At 38.9% G+C, this 20,286-nt stretch overlaps 1 protein-coding gene across 3 annotated transcripts in view; it reads left to right on the top strand.

Moving 5' to 3' along the window:
- Nucleotides 1–19,483, top strand: part of CLCN4 (Cl-/H+ antiporter 4) — a 33,674-nt gene extending 14,191 nt beyond the window's left edge. For all 3 annotated transcript variants that reach the window (XM_015886939.3, XM_015886947.3, XM_015886956.3), the window contains 8 exons: nt 4,179–4,301; nt 5,105–5,311; nt 5,404–5,484; nt 5,946–6,491; nt 7,774–7,960; nt 10,341–10,739; nt 13,453–13,669; nt 15,070–19,483. In XM_015886939.3, coding sequence (XP_015742425.1) covers nt 4,179–4,301; nt 5,105–5,311; nt 5,404–5,484; nt 5,946–6,491; nt 7,774–7,960; nt 10,341–10,739; nt 13,453–13,669; nt 15,070–15,160 — 1,851 coding nt within the window. In that variant the 3' untranslated portion in view covers nt 15,161–19,483. The remainder of the gene's footprint in view (nt 1–4,178; nt 4,302–5,104; nt 5,312–5,403; nt 5,485–5,945; nt 6,492–7,773; nt 7,961–10,340; nt 10,740–13,452; nt 13,670–15,069) is intronic.
- Nucleotides 19,484–20,286: the final 803 nt, after the last annotated feature.

The raw sequence follows: 20,286 nt of genomic DNA, 5'->3' as shown, positions 1-20,286 counted from the left end.
GGATTGTTTTTAAATACATGGCGATGCAGTCTGGGCAATAATAAAGGAAAGAAAATACGTACTTCTGTGGCATAAACCTTCTGCAGCCAGGCAATTGAAAATAGGTGATGGATACTGATGAATACTGGATGAGAGTGTCTGTGAATATGTACAACCCAATGTTCCGTACTTCCAATTAACTGTAGTGAAGGTAGCGGGTTGCTTACTGTTCCTGAACATTCCTAATAAAGGCAGAAATCTCTCTGTACAGCTTCCAGTCCACAATGCCAATTCCCTTTGCCACAGGTTCTCCAGGCTTGCACAGTTCTTCACAAACAGATGGTTCGGATGGGTGTATCTTTGTGATGGTGAAGAAATATTACCGCGGTATAAAGTTGCAGGACTTGGGACAGGGTTGTAATTTAAGTGAACAAAAAAATGTGGCAAATCAAAAAAGGGGTAGAATGTTACAATTGTTATGGGATTTAGAAATCCCGTGCATGTGTTTGACATGCTGTTACTCTGAGAACCGGGAATATTTAAACAGAGCATTTCCTTGAGAAAATTTATTGCTTTCACCTGCAGCGCAAGCTTAGCCATGAAGACTGTTGTACACTGTGGCTTATAAGAAAGGTATCGTCTAGGTGGACAATGTAAAAATTAGCTCATTTATATCCAGACTGGGCTTTTGACCTCCTAGTATCATGTCACTGTGGGAAAAAAAGGGTTCTTTCTTAGTTTTAGTCTTATTCTCACAGCACAGGAGGCTCTAAGATTCATAGCTTCCTGGCTGCCATGATCCTGGATGCTGCAATATTAATAAGAGGTGTCTGTTGCTATTATATACCAATCCATGTCAAAGATCAGTAGTATTCCAACAGAAATGTGGATTTGGCAAGTAAAAATTATGGTCTATTGCAAAAGGTTTATGATGTGGGCAAGTTCTACCTGATCCCCATGTTTTTAGAGGACTCTATTACTGAATGTGGCTGTATTGCTTGACTTTGCATTCTATATTTGGGTAGCTGCTCTGTAGAATAGCAGTGCACAGGAGGACTCATTTGGATTACATTTGAGACAAAAAGTTCTCAGGGCAATTTCCCCAGAAGTACTTTATCAGACAAGTCTACCTTTTTCATGCGTGCCTGTGACTCTTTCTCATCATGGCCAACTACATTTGGCATTTTGAGGACTAAGATTTAGACCACTTCTTCCTTGTGGTTTTCCTGATTTATGACTGATAAACCCTGTACATGTGTTCTCACTGATAATTGTGACATTTCTTACAGCATCTCTTGAAAAATGATTTAATTCTAGTCCTATTAAATGAGCCTAAAGAAGTCTTGATGTGAATTGTTACGGAAAACGTAATAGTGCATCAGAAACATCCCAGACTGATTTCCCCTGGTCACTGTTTTGTAGACCAGCAGTATTTTTCATCTCTCTGGTTATGAATTGCTTCCACAGAGCTCGTAAAGAATGTTGTGATACAAAAGAACTTCAAAAACTCAAATTCACTGGAGCTATGGATGTTTAACATTACACAAGATGACACCCAATTCAGCCAGGTCTCTACCAGACATCTGATGCCCCAGAGCTCCCGCTGATCCAGGTTGGCCCTTACTTCAACTACATTGGAGCTGAGGGCCCTATATTTTAACACTTCATGTATAACCAGGTTAGAGGGAAGGACCACATGTCCTCCATGGCTCATGATATTGGATCTGGACATGGCTTGTTACACAATCACAGGTTGTCTGAGATTGGAGATAATTTGGTCTACAGCAGGTTACCCAGGACTATGCCCAGGCTGCTGAATCTCCTGTCACGAAGGCTGCAAGCCAAGGAAGCCTCTTTGTATCTTGAACCCCTTCACAACTTCGCAGTCTTAAATCTGTTAGTATTGAACCTTAAGGATGCATATTGCTATAAAGTACACAGGAGGAAGCTATGACATCTGAAGCTGAATCAGAATAGAGCTCTTTGCCTCTGTGAAAACAAGTATTAGCCAGCAACGGATGCCATCCTGAGGAATGTGTCTTATTTCAAAACCTTAAGTTTGTGATAATTGTTTTCAATTATGTTCAGTTTGTTCCTAATCTGGACTGAAACCAGACCTGAAATGTTGCTAAGTACTTGTAAACTAAAATGTAAAATTTTGCTCTGTTCCACTGCCTGCTTCATCACTATTGCTGCCAGGGTGAGTCCTCAGAGCCAGTGCTGGAAAAAGTGTTAGCAAGATCATCTCTACTTATGAGCTTTTTCAGTCTCTGATTCCAGTATAGATGTTTTCTGGTTCAATGCATACAGTGAATGGGAAATGACCCATTTGCTATACTGAGTTACTACTACTTCACTTCCCAAAGGATGTATTATTTTTAGTTATTAGGAACTTCTGCAACTGGATCTGTAGAAAAACAGAGATCTGGAAAATGTAACAATGAGAGTTGTCCCGAGGGATAAGGCTGAACTGGCCACATGGACTCCTGTGAGGTCTTGCCACAATGAAGTAGGTATATGAGTGACTGTAGTAATGAGCTGACATAGTTTTCATCTGGTTTCTCAGATATGAAAGAAGCGGAAGAAAGAAGAAATTTAGTTAGTTAGACTGAAGTGAATTTAGAATCACATCTGCAGCTTTATGTCAGTGTTGTAGGGCCACATTTTTGTGATGGCATTGGCCTTTGGAGCTAACCCAGGTTCACAGTATCTTGTCCTGGGATAACATATCCAGAGTTTTCTTTGGAGGAAGAGTAAATATTGCCATAGCTGTTTGTAATTGAAAGCACTAGGTGAAAACACTCATGAAGAAACAAGGCTGTCTTCAGCTGCACCAACATACATCCATGATTACTATAGACAGATGTCAATCACTGTAAGCGTCAGATCCATGACTGCTATGTTCTCAGGGCACTGCAGTATGATACTGTACTGTTTTTATTAGCAGAGCCAACTGCTAATGTCAGCAAGCATAAAAGGAACTTAACAAACTGTCCTTCTTTCAAATAAATCCACAAGGGTAAGGACAATGGTTTCCTCGCTGTTTTTTCAATTGGATAGAGGTCAGGAAAATGAAGATTAGCAAGGATTCATGTTGTTAAAGGTTGATTTCTTTCAGATTTGTAAACAGAGACACTTCACTGTGCCAGGGGTTTTTTGTTGTTGTTGTTTTAATGACTGGAAACCGGGTCTGGCCAATTTGATTAACAGGAGACATGATACAACTCATTAGAGCCTATTTTTCTACTTGATTAACTGCAATGTTGATATCCACGCTGCTATCCTGCAAGAGCAAAGAAAAGCGCCTTGATGTTCTTCAGCAGCTGGGCTTGCATCCGGCAGGAAGAGTTCACTGGGAGGTGAAGAATTCATACCAGTTCAAGCACTGAATTTCATCTTGGTTTTTATTCTGTAGTGTTGTGTTGCTGGAGATTGCTTGAAAAATAAAGCTCCTTGCATCAGTCCAGTTTCTTCAGTTAAGTTCTCTGTTGTCCGTGTAGGTGTTGTTTTTGAAATCTATCTAAAAATTTTGCTTGTTAAGAGGGAGGAGTAGTTTAAGACTACCTTGAACAACAATTTTGACTTGGCTATTAAGAATGGTAGAAAATTTGAAGGTCACTGTTGACTGTGCTTTCACTCTGGTCCTGAAAAGTCAGCCACAGCTCATGGTCACTACTGTTTCCATTCCGTCAGTAAAGTAAATAGGTTTAGTTTGCAGATGGCTTTAATTAATGACTGGAATACTTTTAAAATATCAGGAATACGTGATGTGTGAGAGTGGTGTCTGGTAAGATGTTGTGCTTTTAAATGATTTTCAACACATAGATGGTATCATATAGAAAGAAATGATTTATGCTTTCACCCTTCCGCTCCATGAGGTGAACTGGCTACTAATATACACAGGGATACAGTTTGGAAGGATCAGCATTTGTTTGGAGAGCTGCTCTTTGAATATCCTTTATGTCCCTCACAAAGTGACTGAATGGATTGGGTTAGATATATGTATTAGTATGCTGCTTCTTCATGTGGATAGTAGATTTTTTTTGGAGTATATGAGGTCATTTGTCCTTTCTGATGCAAAGCAGCAGCTAGCATGTCAATGAAAAGACCAGGCTTCATACCATCCTTATCTATAGAAGAAACATAAGACTTAGTGTACTGTATTTGTCTAACAATATTTGTTACTGTTATTTTCCTAGGGTGCGAGTGCTTACATTCTAAACTACTTTCTGTACATTCTATGGGCTCTATGTTTTGCTTTCCTGGCAGTCTCCCTGGTCAGAGTGTTTGCTCCCTATGCTTGTGGCTCCGGAATCCCAGAGGTGAGTTTCTCTTTACAGATGAATATCTAAAAAACAAACCAAAGAAAAGATCATTTGCTGCCATTTCTTCTTCCAGAACTGTACTTATGAGTTAGAATAGAACCAAACCTCACATGTCTTCATTCCTTTGTCTAACCTGTGTTCATGGTAACAGTCAGAACTTTTCACAGTAGAAATATTTTACTTAAATATGCTCAGTCTTAATTACTTTTTATAAACCATAGACCATAAAGTAGAGATCTGACTTGCAATGACAACACAACTCCTAATTCTTGTTCCCACAGCTAGAAGTGCTAAAAGCAGCCTGCTGCTAAAAGTGGACACGGCTTTCCAATCTCCACTGTCATTGTTTTTGTGTGGGGAAATGCATGTGAAAGTGACACTCAACAGTAGTCTGTTTCCAGGGCTGGTTTCCAACCCTAAATCCCCCTGCATTTCCCCCTGGAAATGGCTTGTGATTGTTTATTTGCTTTCCCCTACCTCCACCCCCCCGCTGTGTTGAAGTTCAGTCTAGTTTAACTCTGATCCTGTAAGCCAAGATGATATGTAAGAGTTTCATGTTTCCATTGATCTCTGTGAGACTCCTTACAGACTCAGGGGACCACCCATAGTAACAGTAACAGTTCCCCCCTGTTCAGATATCACTATGGGATAGCTGCCCTACCTTGGGTTTCTTCTCCTCCATCGCTGTCTTTTCCCAAGCAGTCTATGATTTTTAACTCTGCTGAGGTTTTAACTCAATTTGCAAGTTCAGAGTAGGAAAGGTTTCTTCAGCTCTTCAATATGTTCTTCCTGCTTTCCAGATAAAAACCATCTTGAGTGGGTTCATTATTAGGGGCTACCTGGGCAAGTGGACACTTTTGATTAAAACAGTCACCTTGGTTCTGGTGGTATCTTCAGGCCTCAGCCTTGGGAAAGAAGGGCCCTTAGTCCATGTGGCCTGTTGCTGTGGAAACTTCTTCAGCAGCCTTTTCTCCAAGTACAGCAAGAATGAAGGAAAGAGAAGAGAGGTGAGGTTGGCTCAAATCATCCTTTATTTCCCTTTCTGGATTCTCATTGTTTCAAAGGACTCACGCTTTGTACATGAATGTTTGCTTTGTAGGTTCTTTCAGCTGCGGCAGCTGCAGGAGTTTCTGTTGCCTTTGGGGCTCCAATTGGCGGTGTACTTTTTAGCCTGGAAGAGGTGAGAACTGGCAATTCATTTATTTCAATAAATATATATCTTCTTTTTAGTAATAAGATTTAGCCAGGCATTTTAGCATAATTCAAATAAGAGAAGCTCACTGGCTTTCTGGAAACCCGTGAAATGATTCAGTCTGTAAATGCGTCACTGTGCTGAGCTTTCTATGGCTTTAAGGCAACTGCTGCATGGGCAGACCTATGAAGCATCTGTCTTACCTTCTTTAAGCTTTGAATTTAGATTTGTTGATTTTTCATTGATTGCTCCGCATCCAAACCTCAAAATGACCTTTCTAATGCCTTTGTGAACATGTTCTGGCTGCTGTAACATCTGGTGATCTCAGTGCAGTCAGATGCAAAGTCACAGAAGAAACAAACTGCAGAAGCCTACTGTTCTCAGGTGAATATCTAAAGCCAACAACCTCTGACACGCTCAATGAAGTGTTTGCTTGCCTTTGCTTTTAGGTCAGCTATTACTTTCCCCTGAAAACCCTCTGGAGGTCATTTTTCGCTGCTCTTGTGGCTGCCTTCACACTGAGGTCCATCAATCCTTTTGGAAATAGCCGACTGGTCCTTTTTTACGTGGAGTACCATACCCCCTGGTACATGGCTGAGCTCTTCCCCTTCATTCTTCTTGGTGTCTTTGGTGGCCTCTGGGGGACCCTCTTTATCCGCTGCAACATTGCCTGGTGTAGGAGGCGAAAAACCACCAGGCTTGGGAAATACCCGGTCCTGGAAGTTATTGTGATAACAGCTATCACTGCCATCATTGCCTACCCCAACCCATACACCCGGAGGAGCACCAGTGAGCTGATCTCAGAGCTCTTCAATGACTGTGGTGCTCTGGAGTCCTCCCAGCTCTGCGACTACATCAATGATCCAAACATGACCCGTCCAGTGGATGACATTCCTGACAGACCTGCTGGCCCTGGAGTCTACACTGCCATGTGGCAGCTTGCCTTGGCTTTGGTGTTTAAAATTGTCATCACAATATTCACTTTCGGCATGAAGGTAAACTGGGGACTGGTGCAGAGCTCACTGTGGCGCTTCTCATTTAGTACCAAATCTATGTGTCTCAAGGCAGAAATGGGTTGTAGTCAGCAAGGAGTTTATTGTGTGGGAGTTTAGGAGTGCTTGAATGTTAAAGATATCCAAAGGGGATAGGATAGAAAGATATCCAGGGGAAGGTCTTGAAAAGAGATGTCCTTCACAACAGACTGTGATTTGTGCCGGGGCTAGGAGCCAGTTTTTGCTATACTTGGTCATTAGCTGAAACTTCTGTGTTTGGTTCTTTACTTGGCATGTAATTCCTAATTTGATATATTAAAAAATTGTTAGTAGCAACTGATAGTTTCAACTATTCTGAAAAAGAACAGATAAAGTGGCCATATCCAGCAAATTTAGAAGGCTCAATTTGACTTCATCAGGAAAATTAGCAGTATATTGGGGGAGAGATAGCTTGATACTTGTGACCCTTTGCAATCGTTTTGAGTTCCCTTCTCCAGGAGATTTGTCTCCAATTTGACTCCTAAGAAAAAAAATTCACTTAGGTGAATAAAAATGGCCTGTTGTTTTTGTTGTATTTGCCTTTTTTGTTGTTGTTGTTGTTTGGTTTGGTTTTAGTATTGTATTTTTTTTTCTTAGTGATCTGTGACTTTTCTGTTTAGCAGACACAAAGGAAATGATTCATTGATCTAACAGGAAAACTTATAGCAACTTGAGATGAAGAAATATCTGCCTCTGAGCACTCGGCCTCCTTTCCTTAAATTTTTATTCTATTTGACATTTAATTTAAAATCTGGTTTGATTTAGCCCAAAAGGCTACAAAGCTGTAAAATATTTCATGTGATAGAGATTGAACTCAGGATGTTATTTTCAGTTGAGCTTATTCTCGAGCCCTTGACAGAGACATCAGTGGCTCCTGATGAGGAAGCAATAAAGGAAAAACCAGGAATATCTTGACTTTAAAAACAGACTATGACTCAAAGCCATCATTTAACTGTCAAATTCAGTGTGATGCAGCAGGAAGAGTTCTGAATGGCTTCTAAAATGCATTTGAATTATATAAAGATATTAATATTCATGCAGCCATGCAAAGTCACTGTAGAAACCTATGGGAAAACATGAGGAACGTCACTATGAGCTGCCAAGAAAACTATGAACTTCTGATCTATCTTTTAATAAAGACAATGGGTTTTCTTATTGCCAAAAATTAATCATTAATTGCTTGATGTATAATTTCATTACTGATCATTTTTTGTCAGTGCTCTCATGCTTCTGTGTTTTACTCAAGATTCCTTCAGGTCTTTTCATTCCCAGTATGGCTGTTGGAGCCATGGCTGGCAGGATGGTTGGAATTGGAGTAGAGCAGCTGGCCTATCACCATCATGACTGGATCATCTTCAGGAACTGGTGCAGACCTGGGGCAGACTGCGTCACTCCAGGACTTTATGCTATGGTGGGAGCGGCAGCTTGCTTGGGTACAGTATATGCTGATCATTGTGCATGGGTAACACCGATATTTGGGAACCTATAAATTGCTTAAGCGGGTATTGTATTTGTGTTAGGTTTCATGCTGGTGTTTCTGAATGTAATAGATGTGATGGGCTGAAGCATGGGAAGCTTCTTCAAAGGATCTCCCCACTGGTCTACAAGAGAGAAGGCAGCAAGCGTTGTCTACAGGTGTAGACAAGTCGACAAGAGATACTTGCAGTCACCAATGTTTACTTGTAATCTACCAAAAGAGCACAAATGAAGAAACAAAAATAAAGTTAGGTTACAAATTTCCAAGGAGGAACGATGGTGGTAATTTATGTTGGTTACTTGCTTTTCCCTTAGATATAATGAAATCCACTGTAGCAGAAGTAAAGCTACTTCTTGTTTAGATTGCATTCTCTCTCTAGTGCCAAGGAATAAACTTCTCAGGTCTGGCCAAATCTTAAGCTATGTAGAAGTGAAAAATTGGGGTCTTATTATGGTTGTGTGTCAAACTCTGGTCAACTGAGTTGTCTTTTTGTTTTCGTTTTGGCTGTAGGCCAACATCTGATTACATTAAATTGCTAGGATTCGTTGGATTTTACAGGAATGACCTGTTAACAAGTAATGCTAGGTCACTGAACCATACCTCACATATTAAATTTCTAGTCATAAATCTAACAGGAATGTTGAAGAATACCATCTGAGTGCATTTTTGTCCTATCATGCCTTTCCTTTCTGAATGTGCATGAGGTCCTTTTGTTATCATCATTGATGGAATCATTAGGTGATGAAATAACAGTGGGAAAGATACACTCAGAGAAGAGCTGGGGACATTTCAGTTTCAGAGTGTCCCATTAAAGAAATAGGATTATTTGTGTGATCATTTACTGAGGAACTGAAGACGGGATTTGCTTGTCTAAAGTTACTGTCTGTAATGTAGACACCGACACCTGAGATGCACTGATACCCTTCACAGTCCATGTATTAAAAATGAGATACTGCAAAGTTCAGTCTCATCTGGCAGTAGACATCAGGTGAATTTATCTTTCAAGGTGACTGTTCTCTCCGGAGGCTACAAAAGCAATCTGGATGACTGCTGCAGCAATGCAGACGTGTAACAACAGCTAGGATGAATCTTACTCTTAGCAAGCATAAAGCACTTTCTCTTATCCATAAATGATCTTAATGTTCATAAAAGATATAACACAAATTTTTCTGTGATATTCCAGTTCATCCTCTGGCCAACAGTCACTTCCTCTTTAGAAAGTTCAAATCAAGGTGCAGTGCTTTTAGCAGTATGTTGAAACATACAGTGGTGTGGTCAGAACTTATTCATAAGGCCAGTATTCTGTCCTACTGAGGGAAAGGCTGTAAGAAACAAAGGAAGTATTAAATGATCCTTACAGTAGTATCTCCTCTCAGCTTCTCAGACTCAGTCATTAAGACATTCCTGAGACGAAAGCTATATCCAGATCGTCGTGTTAAATAATCAAAAACTTAATTTTTGTGTATGTTGTAGAATAAAAACATTGTTTAATGACCTGTTTGCTGATACCACTCATCTAAAATGATGTTGTATTGTGAGGACTAAAAATAGCAGATTTATTACGTTTACCTTTTGAACAGAGGCAAAGAAACATTACCTAATAATTCAGTGATACATACACACTTGTCTGCAGATACATGATTATTTTTATCCTTTAATGTAAACGGAAGGAATAAGAAGTTTGCTTATAAAATGAAGAGACTCAATTGAAAAATACAACTACAACCCTCTGTAGAGCTGCATGCCTAAATGGCCTGAAACCAGGTTGTCTCGGTTCAAACTGTGTTATGCTACTGTAATGTAGCTTGTAGTGGTCATACATAGGATTTTGTAACTGTGACATACTTGAGGATAATGCTTCAATTTCTTTTCAGAATGAATGCTATAGGTCACCCAAAGTGAAAGCCAGCTGTCAAAGCTCCCAGAGCTGAAATCCTGCCCATCTCAGCCATGGAACTTTGCTGATTCTTGGAGTTGTTTTCGATAGTGAACAGCAGGATTCAGTGTTAGTTTCCCAAGTATCCAGTGTAGCTGAAGTTTTTGTATGCCTTCTAGGTTGGTAGCTCAGTCTTGTAGCATTAATTCTTTGCTTTTCCAAGTTCACATCTTTGGTTTGAGCAAGTTTGCTCAGTCTTTTTGATGAAAATTGCAGCAGATGAATAATTTCTTTCTTCAGTTAAATAAGCCCCCCAGTACTTCACAATGTATAAGGGCAAAGTATTCAGCATGAATAATTTTGTAACATTTAGACTTCGAGACACAGAAAGATAAATGAGATGCTTAGTAGGTATACTTAAGGAGAACTGAGGACATGTGCCTGCTTTCTTTGTTACCAGGTGGTGTGACTCGAATGACGGTTTCTCTGGTGGTGATTATGTTTGAGCTAACTGGAGGCCTGGAGTATATCGTACCTCTTATGGCTGCAGCTGTGACAAGCAAGTGGGTAGCAGACGCCTTTGGGAAAGAAGGGATCTATGAAGCTCACATTCATCTGAATGGTTACCCATTTCTAGATGTGAAGGATGAATTTACCCACCGAACTCTGGCAACAGACGTCATGAGACCAAGGCGTGGGGAAGCTCCTCTTTCTGTTCTGACACAGGACAGCATGACTGTGGAAGATGTTGAGACATTAATCAAGGAAACCGACTACAATGGCTTCCCAGTTGTTGTCTCAAAAGACTCAGAGCGACTTATTGGATTTGCACAAAGACGAGAGCTCATTCTTGCAATAAGTGAGTAGAGAGTATCAGTATACCAGTAAATCTAATTTTGATAGTGCGGGATGTTAACTATGTTATTCACAATTCTGTTAAGTGGAAGAATCTGAAGAGCAGAGTCAGGCTCACAATTATATTTCTATTTTCCCAACATTATGCCGTGAAGAATGCATCCTCAGTTTGAACTAGCATTGGTACCACCATAAAACAACATGTCACACTGTATAGAGATACACTTTCAAGTCAGAAGCCTCAGCTTTTTCTTGCTTGACCAATTGTGCATCTGTAGTGTGCTGGCTGAGGGAATACACTGGAGAAGTACTCCGATTCCTTCACACAACTGACCTCTTGGATGAAGGCAATAAATAGTTATTGAGTCTTGCATAAAATTCTGGTTCACATACAGCTCTCTGCCTCATAATCTACTTCCACACCATTTCTTTCTTACACCGTGGATCACTAAGTAATCTTTATAAATGTCTGGTCCTTGTAGAGAGAACAGCAATACTACTTCTAATTGCTCCAAAGCACCTCCAGGAGGACTGCATCCCTCTGTAGGTCCTTGTTGAGCAGGTAGACAAGTCAGGGGAACTTAGGTGGTCAGTCACCTTTTGAGAATATACATGTCCATTTTATATGACTTCTGCTTTACAGTGTTTGACTTTGTAAAACTCTTCGTACATTTGGCCAGCTTCTTAGACACTGTACAAAAGGCAGAGTTTTGAACACAGTCCAGGTGACCTGTATAATGTATTTTCCCCAGTGTGGAGTTGGAAGAGCAACACAGTTAATGTAGGCTGTGAACTGTGAACCCCTGAATGTGAGAGGCCATTTCACATTTGGGAGAATTAATTCACTCTCTAAGACAAGAGTCTTCTGTACGGATTACTTTGTAAAGTCATTGTCAATCATTTGTTTTGCTCCTTTCTGCTAATCTGTATCTGTTTTTCTTACCCACTGATTGCAAAAATCATCTGTTCATCTGTTTCACCTTTAATCTAAATTCTCCATCCAGTGAGACTGCACACAAAGTCCACCATTTTTATGATACCACTGAATTTGCTCAAAAGTACTACATCATTCACATATCTCTAGAGAGATATTTGGCTTTCAGGAGTGAAGTCATGGCTTTGGTTAATCACTGTTGTCCAGAGTCATTGCTGCCTTGGGAGCGGCAAAGTGGTAACTAAAGTACTTGTGCCTGTTGTTTTGGGTGCGTGTTCAGGAAGGAAATACCTAGCTGTCAAGGGTTTTTATCAAAGGGTGGGAGTTAATTTTGATTAATGTTACCTCTTACCACAGATCGTATATCAAAGAACTATGCAGCATGTTCACACTTGAAATTAGACGTATGAATCAAAACAAGATGAGACAAAGTTAGCATCATTCCTATAAATTGCAATAAGGCTTGTAATATGTGGGGTGAGAAGGTTGAGGATCATATAATATAGTGATATTAGGTTTGAGCCAAAACTGCTCCAGTTCCAGAAATATTACAAGACAAAGATCATTAAAAGGAAAAAAATGCAGCTGGAACATGTTGGAAACCATTACTGTCTACACATTACAAGTCACAGAAGCAGATTTCTGCACTTTGATTGATGGAAATGACCTCCAAGAATATATACATATGCTTTGAGTATGTCTGATTTGCTGTACCTCTCAAGAACAGAAGCAACTTATATTAATCAAAGATAATAATTCCTACCATTTCCAAGAATTTATACAGAGAAGGAGAAAAAAAAAATAAATAATAAGAAAAGAAGAAAAAAATGTGACCCTCTGAGCCAAACACAAGACATGATAGTTCTGAGGAGAGAGAAGTTGCTTATCATTTGGAAATCTGTCTTAAATATTCTAACCTGTAATGATGAATAAAAATGAGGTAAACACTACCAAGAAAATAAATCACTACTGTGCTAAGAATTCTTGTAAAGTCATACTTTAAAGTAGAAGGTTTATACTGATCATGTAAATTCCTAATGCGGTGTAAAGTTCATAATTCAATCAAAGTATGTATTGAAGATTTTGACTTTTCGAAAAGGTTCAAATACTTGTTGAGAAAAATCTATCAGACTGATTTCCTTCTTACACTGTTCTCCATTAAACAGGAGAGTTACTTTTCCTGCCCTTTTAAAATGCAGGTAAATAAACTCTACTTAAGGAATTAAGCGTAAAACTACATAATTCACCCTGGATCCCAGAGTTGTGCCAGTCTAGAATAACGCACATACATCTCCTAGGTCCTTAGGATGTGAATTAGTCTTTTGCTGCCTTTTAAAAACACGTGGATTTTCTCAGCTCCACTCAGAGATCTGCTGGCAGACATACATACAGCTCCAAGATGACTGGAACGCCTCTCCTTCAGGCATGTAATGGAAGTTTCTGTTGTGATTCTCACAATGAAGGAAACTACATAAAATCTTTTGGATTTGACTGAGTCTGAATTAGTGATGTTAATGAATGTAATGAGCCCCATTTTTATTTAGGAAAGCATTATCTCAAACAAGAAGTACGCATTTGTAAAAATATCATTTGCTTCAGACGTATCAAGGAAACAATATCTCAAGGAAATTCAAGTTTTTTCCATGACTTCAACTTCCAGTACCTCAGAATGTTTAAGACAAAAGTCCACCGCTTTCCAAATAGGGATACGATGCATTGTTGTTGTTATCAAGCCTGTTTTCAAGCCTGGCTCACCCTCTCCCTCTATCTTCGTGTTGCGCAGAGAATGCAAGACAGCGTCAAGATGGGGTAGTGAGCAACTCCATTGTGTATTTCACTGAAGATCCTCCAGAACTGCCACCCAACAGTCCCCATCCTCTGAAGCTGCGGCGTATTCTTAACCTGAGCCCTTTCACTGTTACTGACCACACACCGATGGAGACTGTGGTAGATATCTTCCGGAAACTTGGACTCCGACAGTGTCTTGTCACTCGCAGTGGGTGAGTATGCTTCAAGAATCTCAGGAGATTTTCTTTAGCATTAACAAAAACACTCTTTTTTCCCATGTAAAGCCAAGTATAGACAATAACTAATTAATGAATACCTCTGAGACACTCAGTTGAATGATTTTATTCTATTCTGTTGATGAAAAAACTAGGAAAAGTGCATCTGGTATCTCTCCAGGGAAGAAAAAACACCAACCAAAAGGTGTTCACGCCATTCTCCCAAATCCTTCATTGTATTGCCCTTTAGATAGGGTAAAGATAGGTAAATACAACATATGTAAGTTGTGACTCCCTCTATAGTTTCATATTCATTAAAGGCAGTCTGGCAAGTAGTGTTATTTGCAAACGATGTGTCTTTTCTTAGACATCCAGCCAGAATAGACACTTATGAAGAAATGAAAGTCCATGAAAAACTACTGAAGAAATGTGGGCAAACATGAAATTAGAAGAGTAAAAAGCTGTATAGGGTGCACTAGAAATAATATCCCATGGTTCCAGTGGGGTTTCAGTTATTCTTGGAGCACTGTTCATCACATGATTTGGTGATAAGAAGTAACTTTATGGCAAGATAGCAAAAAGAGAGCCATGGATTTCAAATGCAGAAGATTAAAATTGAATCTTCTGCAAAAACATTTTCTGTTATTTAAATATATGGCAATCTAATCTGCCATATGCATTGTGCTCAACCAGAAATATATAAGGACCATTAATTAGGTTTTGATTTGAGGTACTCAGATTTGGAAATTTTTATCCCAATTTCTAGGACTACATGTGGAATAATTCTAACGATGACAGTTTCAAAACTCAGTGCCTCATTGCCTTCAAGGATTGAAAGTAAAAGCCCTGGAACATTGAATGTTAGGAAATTTTTTACGCTTGTGGCCAGATACTCAATAGGCCTGATATTTCTTAATCGATACAATTCATTTAGGATCACATAAATGAGAAATTATTAATCAAATTGAAAGTTATCATGATGTCATACAGTGAGAATTTCATAAAGTCCATGCTTTAGCATAATTTATGTACTATTTAACTCCATGTGTGTCCTGCATAGGTCATTGGTGCCTTGGTTTTGTGCTGCTGATGCTTGCAGCCTGAGTGCGAGGAAATACATTACTTTGTCATGTGAAGTGTCAATAATTTTAGCTCCCCACTGAATCACGTTCCCAAAAAAAGGAGACAACAACCCAAAATATTTTAGTTAACAATTACAGTTGAGGTAGTAAAAATACATGAAGTGTGAATGTTTTTTATAAAAGATAATCATTGCAAAAATGGAGAGTATGTACAGTGTTATATGGAAGCACTAACAAAATGTCTCTGTAGCTGAATAGGAAAACATAGATGATATATGGATGATCATTGACCTTTCCTTTCCTTTTCTCCTCTAGGAGGCTGCTGGGTATCATAACTAAAAAGGATGTATTACGACATATGGCTCAAATGGCAAACCAGGACCCCGAATCTATCATGTTTAACTAGACTGTTAAAGGAATAAGAAAGTAATCCCAAAGGAATCCCTTCTAGATTAACACAGAGGTGTTCAGTGTTTCTTTTTATTTCAAGGGAAAACGTAATGTGTATGAGGAATGGTCTAATGTGTCTCTGACAGAGGGTGTGGATGCAGGATGGCACTTATTTAATGAGGAAGGCAGTTTAGAAGCTCTGAGCAGCTGCAGACATCAAGCTGTGTTTTCTTAATGAGTTTCCTAACAGCTCAATTGGTGCATTGGTGGGTGTAAGTGATGTGGTGCTGAGAGACAAAGAGCCAGGAGCACCAGAGGGATGCATCAACATTCAGGGGAACTCAGGAGGCAGGTGTGAAGACTAGCAGACACTGTTTTTGTATAAACTGTTAACAAAGATTTGTGTTCCAAACTAGAGAGTGTGTGAGCAATGTCAGTTGTTTTTATTACTGAAAGCCATGGCTATTTATTTGCTGTTGATTTATACCATTTTCATGAGGAAAAAAGAAAGTCATATTTTAAAGTCAAAGATTTTGTCACTTTCACTTATTTTTGTAAAAGTTAAGTAAATTCAGGACTGAAATTAAAGGAGCAAGAGCATGTTTCAATTCACTTTCAAATATAGTGGCTGCTGCTCCCCGCTTTAGTCCTTAGAATTTTACAGTTTATATATCTATACAGTTTATAAGTATACAGTTCGATATTTCTGTCAATCAGCTTTTCTTTATTAATGTTGAAATGTGACTTATTTCTTAGGAGCATGAGGAAAATCTTCTTACTGTGAGGGTGACAGAGCACTGGCACAGCTTGCCCAGAAAGGCTGTGAAGTCTCCTTTCTTTGGAGACATTCAGAACCCACCTGGATGTGATCTTGTGCAATGTGCTTGAGCAGGAGGACTGGAATAGGTGATCTTTAGAGGTCCCTCCCGACCTCAACCATTGTATATGTGTGTGATTTCCTATCTCTCTATGCAATTTTGCGTACAGATACTGTAATACTTAGTATTATGTGGTTCGCTGTGACCATAGAAAAAAGCATGAAAGCCCGTGAAGGAATTTTAAAAGGCACAAAAGGGAGAATGGTATCCAGCTCTCATCAGTGCTGGTGATAAGGCTTCACCTGTCATTCCTTGCATAAAGAGAAATGGTCGCTTTTCACAGAAATTTGAAGTTCCGCATTGATTCCTGATTCTCCACTTAGTTCCCTTCCTTCATTGGCTTTTCCCGATGCTTGTCTGCACCTGCCAAGAGATTGCTTAAGTTAATTTAACAACCACGGACATTTATTCTGTAGCATATTTGTTCTTTATGCTGTATCTGCCAGTCACAGGACTGCTGAATCCCTCCCCGCTGCGCTGTGGAAGGGATAAGGGATCAAACGGACTGAGGATGCAGTCAACAATAGAAAGGCTTTAATTATTTATCGGCTTGTAGCAAGAAAACATGATTTAACACCCCCACATAGGGGCCTTGGAGCCACTCAGGTAAAAATATTACATTTTCTTGCTTTGGTCCTGTATGAGATACATGGAGTCAACACTTCCTGTGGTAATACACTAGCACTTTAGTCATTACTGATTTCAGTAATAGATGACCAAATTCTACTCTCAGTAACACCTAATCCATGCTGCCCAGTGTTTGGTTTGTGAGCTTGAAGATAATGACTGGATGATAATTTAGATTCTCCATCAGGAGGGCCAAGTCTCTGAACGAACCATTGATTTAGGCAGCTAAAACCTCTACTGTTTTTGCTCAAAATTATACAGATAACAGAAGCTCGAGTCTATTGCACCCAAAAGGCTTTCAAGGACAGAGATGAAAAGAATATGCCAGAAGAACCAGACAAAAGCCATACTATTGGGCTAACTTGAAGGCATGATCACTGTGTCCCTGAACTGAGACAACTGACCAGGTGCACCCTAAGTCAGATGCCCAAAGTTACAAATTCCTGTTCTTATCTACAGCAACCCTGCTTCCTTCTGGCTGGCGTCCTACTGCATTCAGACAAAGTATGGCCCAAATTGGTTAAGAAAAAGAAAGGGATAGTTTTAATTTGCTAAGTACAGCACTTAACAATAGTGTTTGCAACAAACTGACATAAATACATGTAGCTCTGACCAAATCCCATGAATAGCGAAGTGTGTATTTTTTTGGTTAACTGAACAGCTGCAGCATGATGTATTATTAAAGGCATATTGTTAAACATAAACCGTGGGACTGAGTAACCCTTCTGCAAATAGGAAATGCAACATAATGTTGTTGTTTCTTTTGTTTTTCTATTGAACAGTCATCAATGAAACTCATAAAAAAGCAACCAAGTTGACCACAAATCTCATGAAAACTGGATTCCATCGTCAGACGAGGGTTTTAAAATTCATTCTAAAAATCAGCGATTTCCCAAATGGGATTTTGTACAAATGTCAAATTCTGCTCCAAATTACTAGAATCTAAATAGACTGACTTCTGGGGGCAATGTTTTTTTCTGAAATTAAAACTGAGACTGTGTTTTACTTTTCACTTTTATGGCTCCTAACATTAACATATGTTGATGAACACTTTCTCCATCTCCTTTTATGTATATATGGGAAGTAAGTATGCAGACTCTCCCCACTTTGGACTAGATGATCTTGTAGGTCCCTTCCAACCTTGTTGTTCTATGATTCCATGATTCGCTTGAACACTTCTAAATACCTCTTTTGCTCATGAGACAAGAGAAATAAGATCATTTATTTGCTATTTGAAATCAAACTCTTTGCTTCACATATGTCAAGGAGAAAAAGGAGGTCTTAAAGATCTCTGTGTTAGCCAGGCAAACTTCATTCCATGCCCCATTAGACTTTATTCCACAGCAGAGCTAACTCTGAAGAGCATTCATGAGTATTTGCTAAGAAGAACGGGGATGGTACATCAATGCTGAAAAAGTTGCTTCTTGAGATTGAAAGATTTTGTGTCAGGTAAGATTAAACTTGTCATGAATGTAAACTCATTTAGATATAGAAAACCCAATTCTGTCTGTTTAAACTTAGTCCATTGCACAGGCCAATTCTCCATGATACTCAGAGGCCTGATCCACTAAAATGAACAGCCAGCCCTGTGATGTTTTCTCAGCTCATCTTACTGGGTTGTATATGAGTAGCCTTAAGGGTTTAAGAAAAGGATCCATAAAACCATCACGATGATTTGTAAGAAACAACAGCAACAGAAAGAACTGCTTTGACTCTAGGACTACCACACAAACAGAAGACAGAGAAATAGGGGTTCAGATTTTTTTAAACAAACATACTCCTTTTTAGAGCAGAGACTAAAATTGAGTCATCAGGAACAGCATAGCAATAGCTAAATTCATCTGCTTGGTACTATCAAGGCTGAGTTAAGGATAGAAAGGCAAGAAGGCTTTGAAACAGGAGAGGCTTTGCTCATCAGAAGACTTCCAGAAATGGTATTTGGCTGTACCTCCGCTATACAGTTTTCATTGCTCATATAACTTTAGTGGTTGGATGGAGAACATTCTTAATAGAAATTAATGACATGGTTTTCTCAAAAAGAAAAAAAAGAAAAAAAATAGAAAAAGCAATTCTAATGTAATAAACTTAGGTAATTCCCCCATAACAAATCCACCACCATTATTCACCATTTTCCATCTATATTCCTGAATGTGTCTCAGAAGTCACCGAATAGACTCCAAGAGGTATAGACCTCAGCCTTAAGTATTTGAATTGATACAATTCAAAATCATAGAGTCACATAGCCTGATGAATCTGAAACTGATATATATTAGTATACAGTGCTTTGCTTATGCAGCCTGTGAAATCCTCACGTTCAAACGGTTGGACTTTGGTAATGTCAAACTAAATAAGAGAGAAAAAACCTTTGAATGATGCAAATTCAGTGTTGTACCTTTGTTTTGCATGAACTGTGTTCAGTTATATTCAGCTTCTGATGTGTGAGTGAAGCAACCTGTACCAGAAAGTTTATTATTAAAATGAGGGACATGGATGGCTCTAGCCATATCCTTTGGCTGTCACAGTGACACCAACTATTAATTATGCTTTGATGAAGCAGATAAAGAATGTTTAAGAATTACTGAAGACCCATTGATTCCGTGTTGGAATGACAATACAGTTATGAATATTGTTTTGTTGTTGTATTTTATTTTATTTTATTTTATTTTATTTTATTTTATTTTATTTTATTTTATTTTATTTTATTTTATTTTATTTTATTTTATTTTATTTTATTTTATTATTATGGTAGAAAACAGTATAGATGTTGCACCTTATCAAAAATCATGTTTGGAATCTATTTTTTAAATAAAACTGAGGACTTACAGGACTGGGAATGTTGCTTGAATGTATTAATAATTGGAGAATTGTACCTCTTAATGGCTCTGTACAATTTTGATGTTTTCCTTTCCCACCCGTAGAAATGACAGAAATCTGATGGATAATATAGGATACCTAATTCAGTTTTAGGTTACCTAGAATGAAGTTGAGAGTTAGGAAGTCCAAATTGGGTAGCATAAAACCACCCTTGAAACTTTGTCAGAGGAGAACTTTTGTCTAATAGCAAAGAATACTGGATTCATCAGATTAATGTACTAACTAGTAGACAAATACAAGCAAATAGAAAGGCACTATGGCTTTATGTAAACGAGATAATGATAAATAACTTATCCCAAGTTATCTGAGATTTCAAGACCAAGCTCCTTGGAACAAATTTGCTAAGACTGACATTTAAGCAATATCCTCATTGAAGATAAATTAACTACTTTAGAAGTTGGTGCTGGAGTATCAAGGCCTACAGCTTGTTCTGTGGATTGCTGTAGCACTAACATGGCCCAAGAAGCTCACACCAAAAAGCTGGGAGGCAGCACGCCTGCAACAGCTTAAACAAGCAGTAATAGTTACTATAGTTTGTAGTTGGTCATGAGGGATTGAGCCCTAGACCTGCCTGTCATCACTTCTGATGGCAGAGCCAGGAAATGGAAGAGAAAAAGTTGAGAGGAATGCAGTGCTGCCCTGATACAGCTGTGCACCACGCATCCTGGCCTAGGTGCTCATTTTCACTAAACCAAATGGGCGATTGCCATCCATGTGCCTTTTTGCTCCTGCAGGAGCCCCCTCCTTCCTATTTATTTGCTGC

The sequence above is a fragment of the Coturnix japonica genome, chromosome 1 (genome assembly GCF_054131305.1).
Source record: "Coturnix japonica strain WE chromosome 1, WE-NBRP24, whole genome shotgun sequence".
In the NCBI taxonomy this organism is placed as follows: Eukaryota; Metazoa; Chordata; class Aves; order Galliformes; family Phasianidae; genus Coturnix; species Coturnix japonica.
The sequence above is the reverse complement of the archived record's forward strand: the minus strand, read 5'-3'. Positions and strand labels throughout refer to the sequence as shown.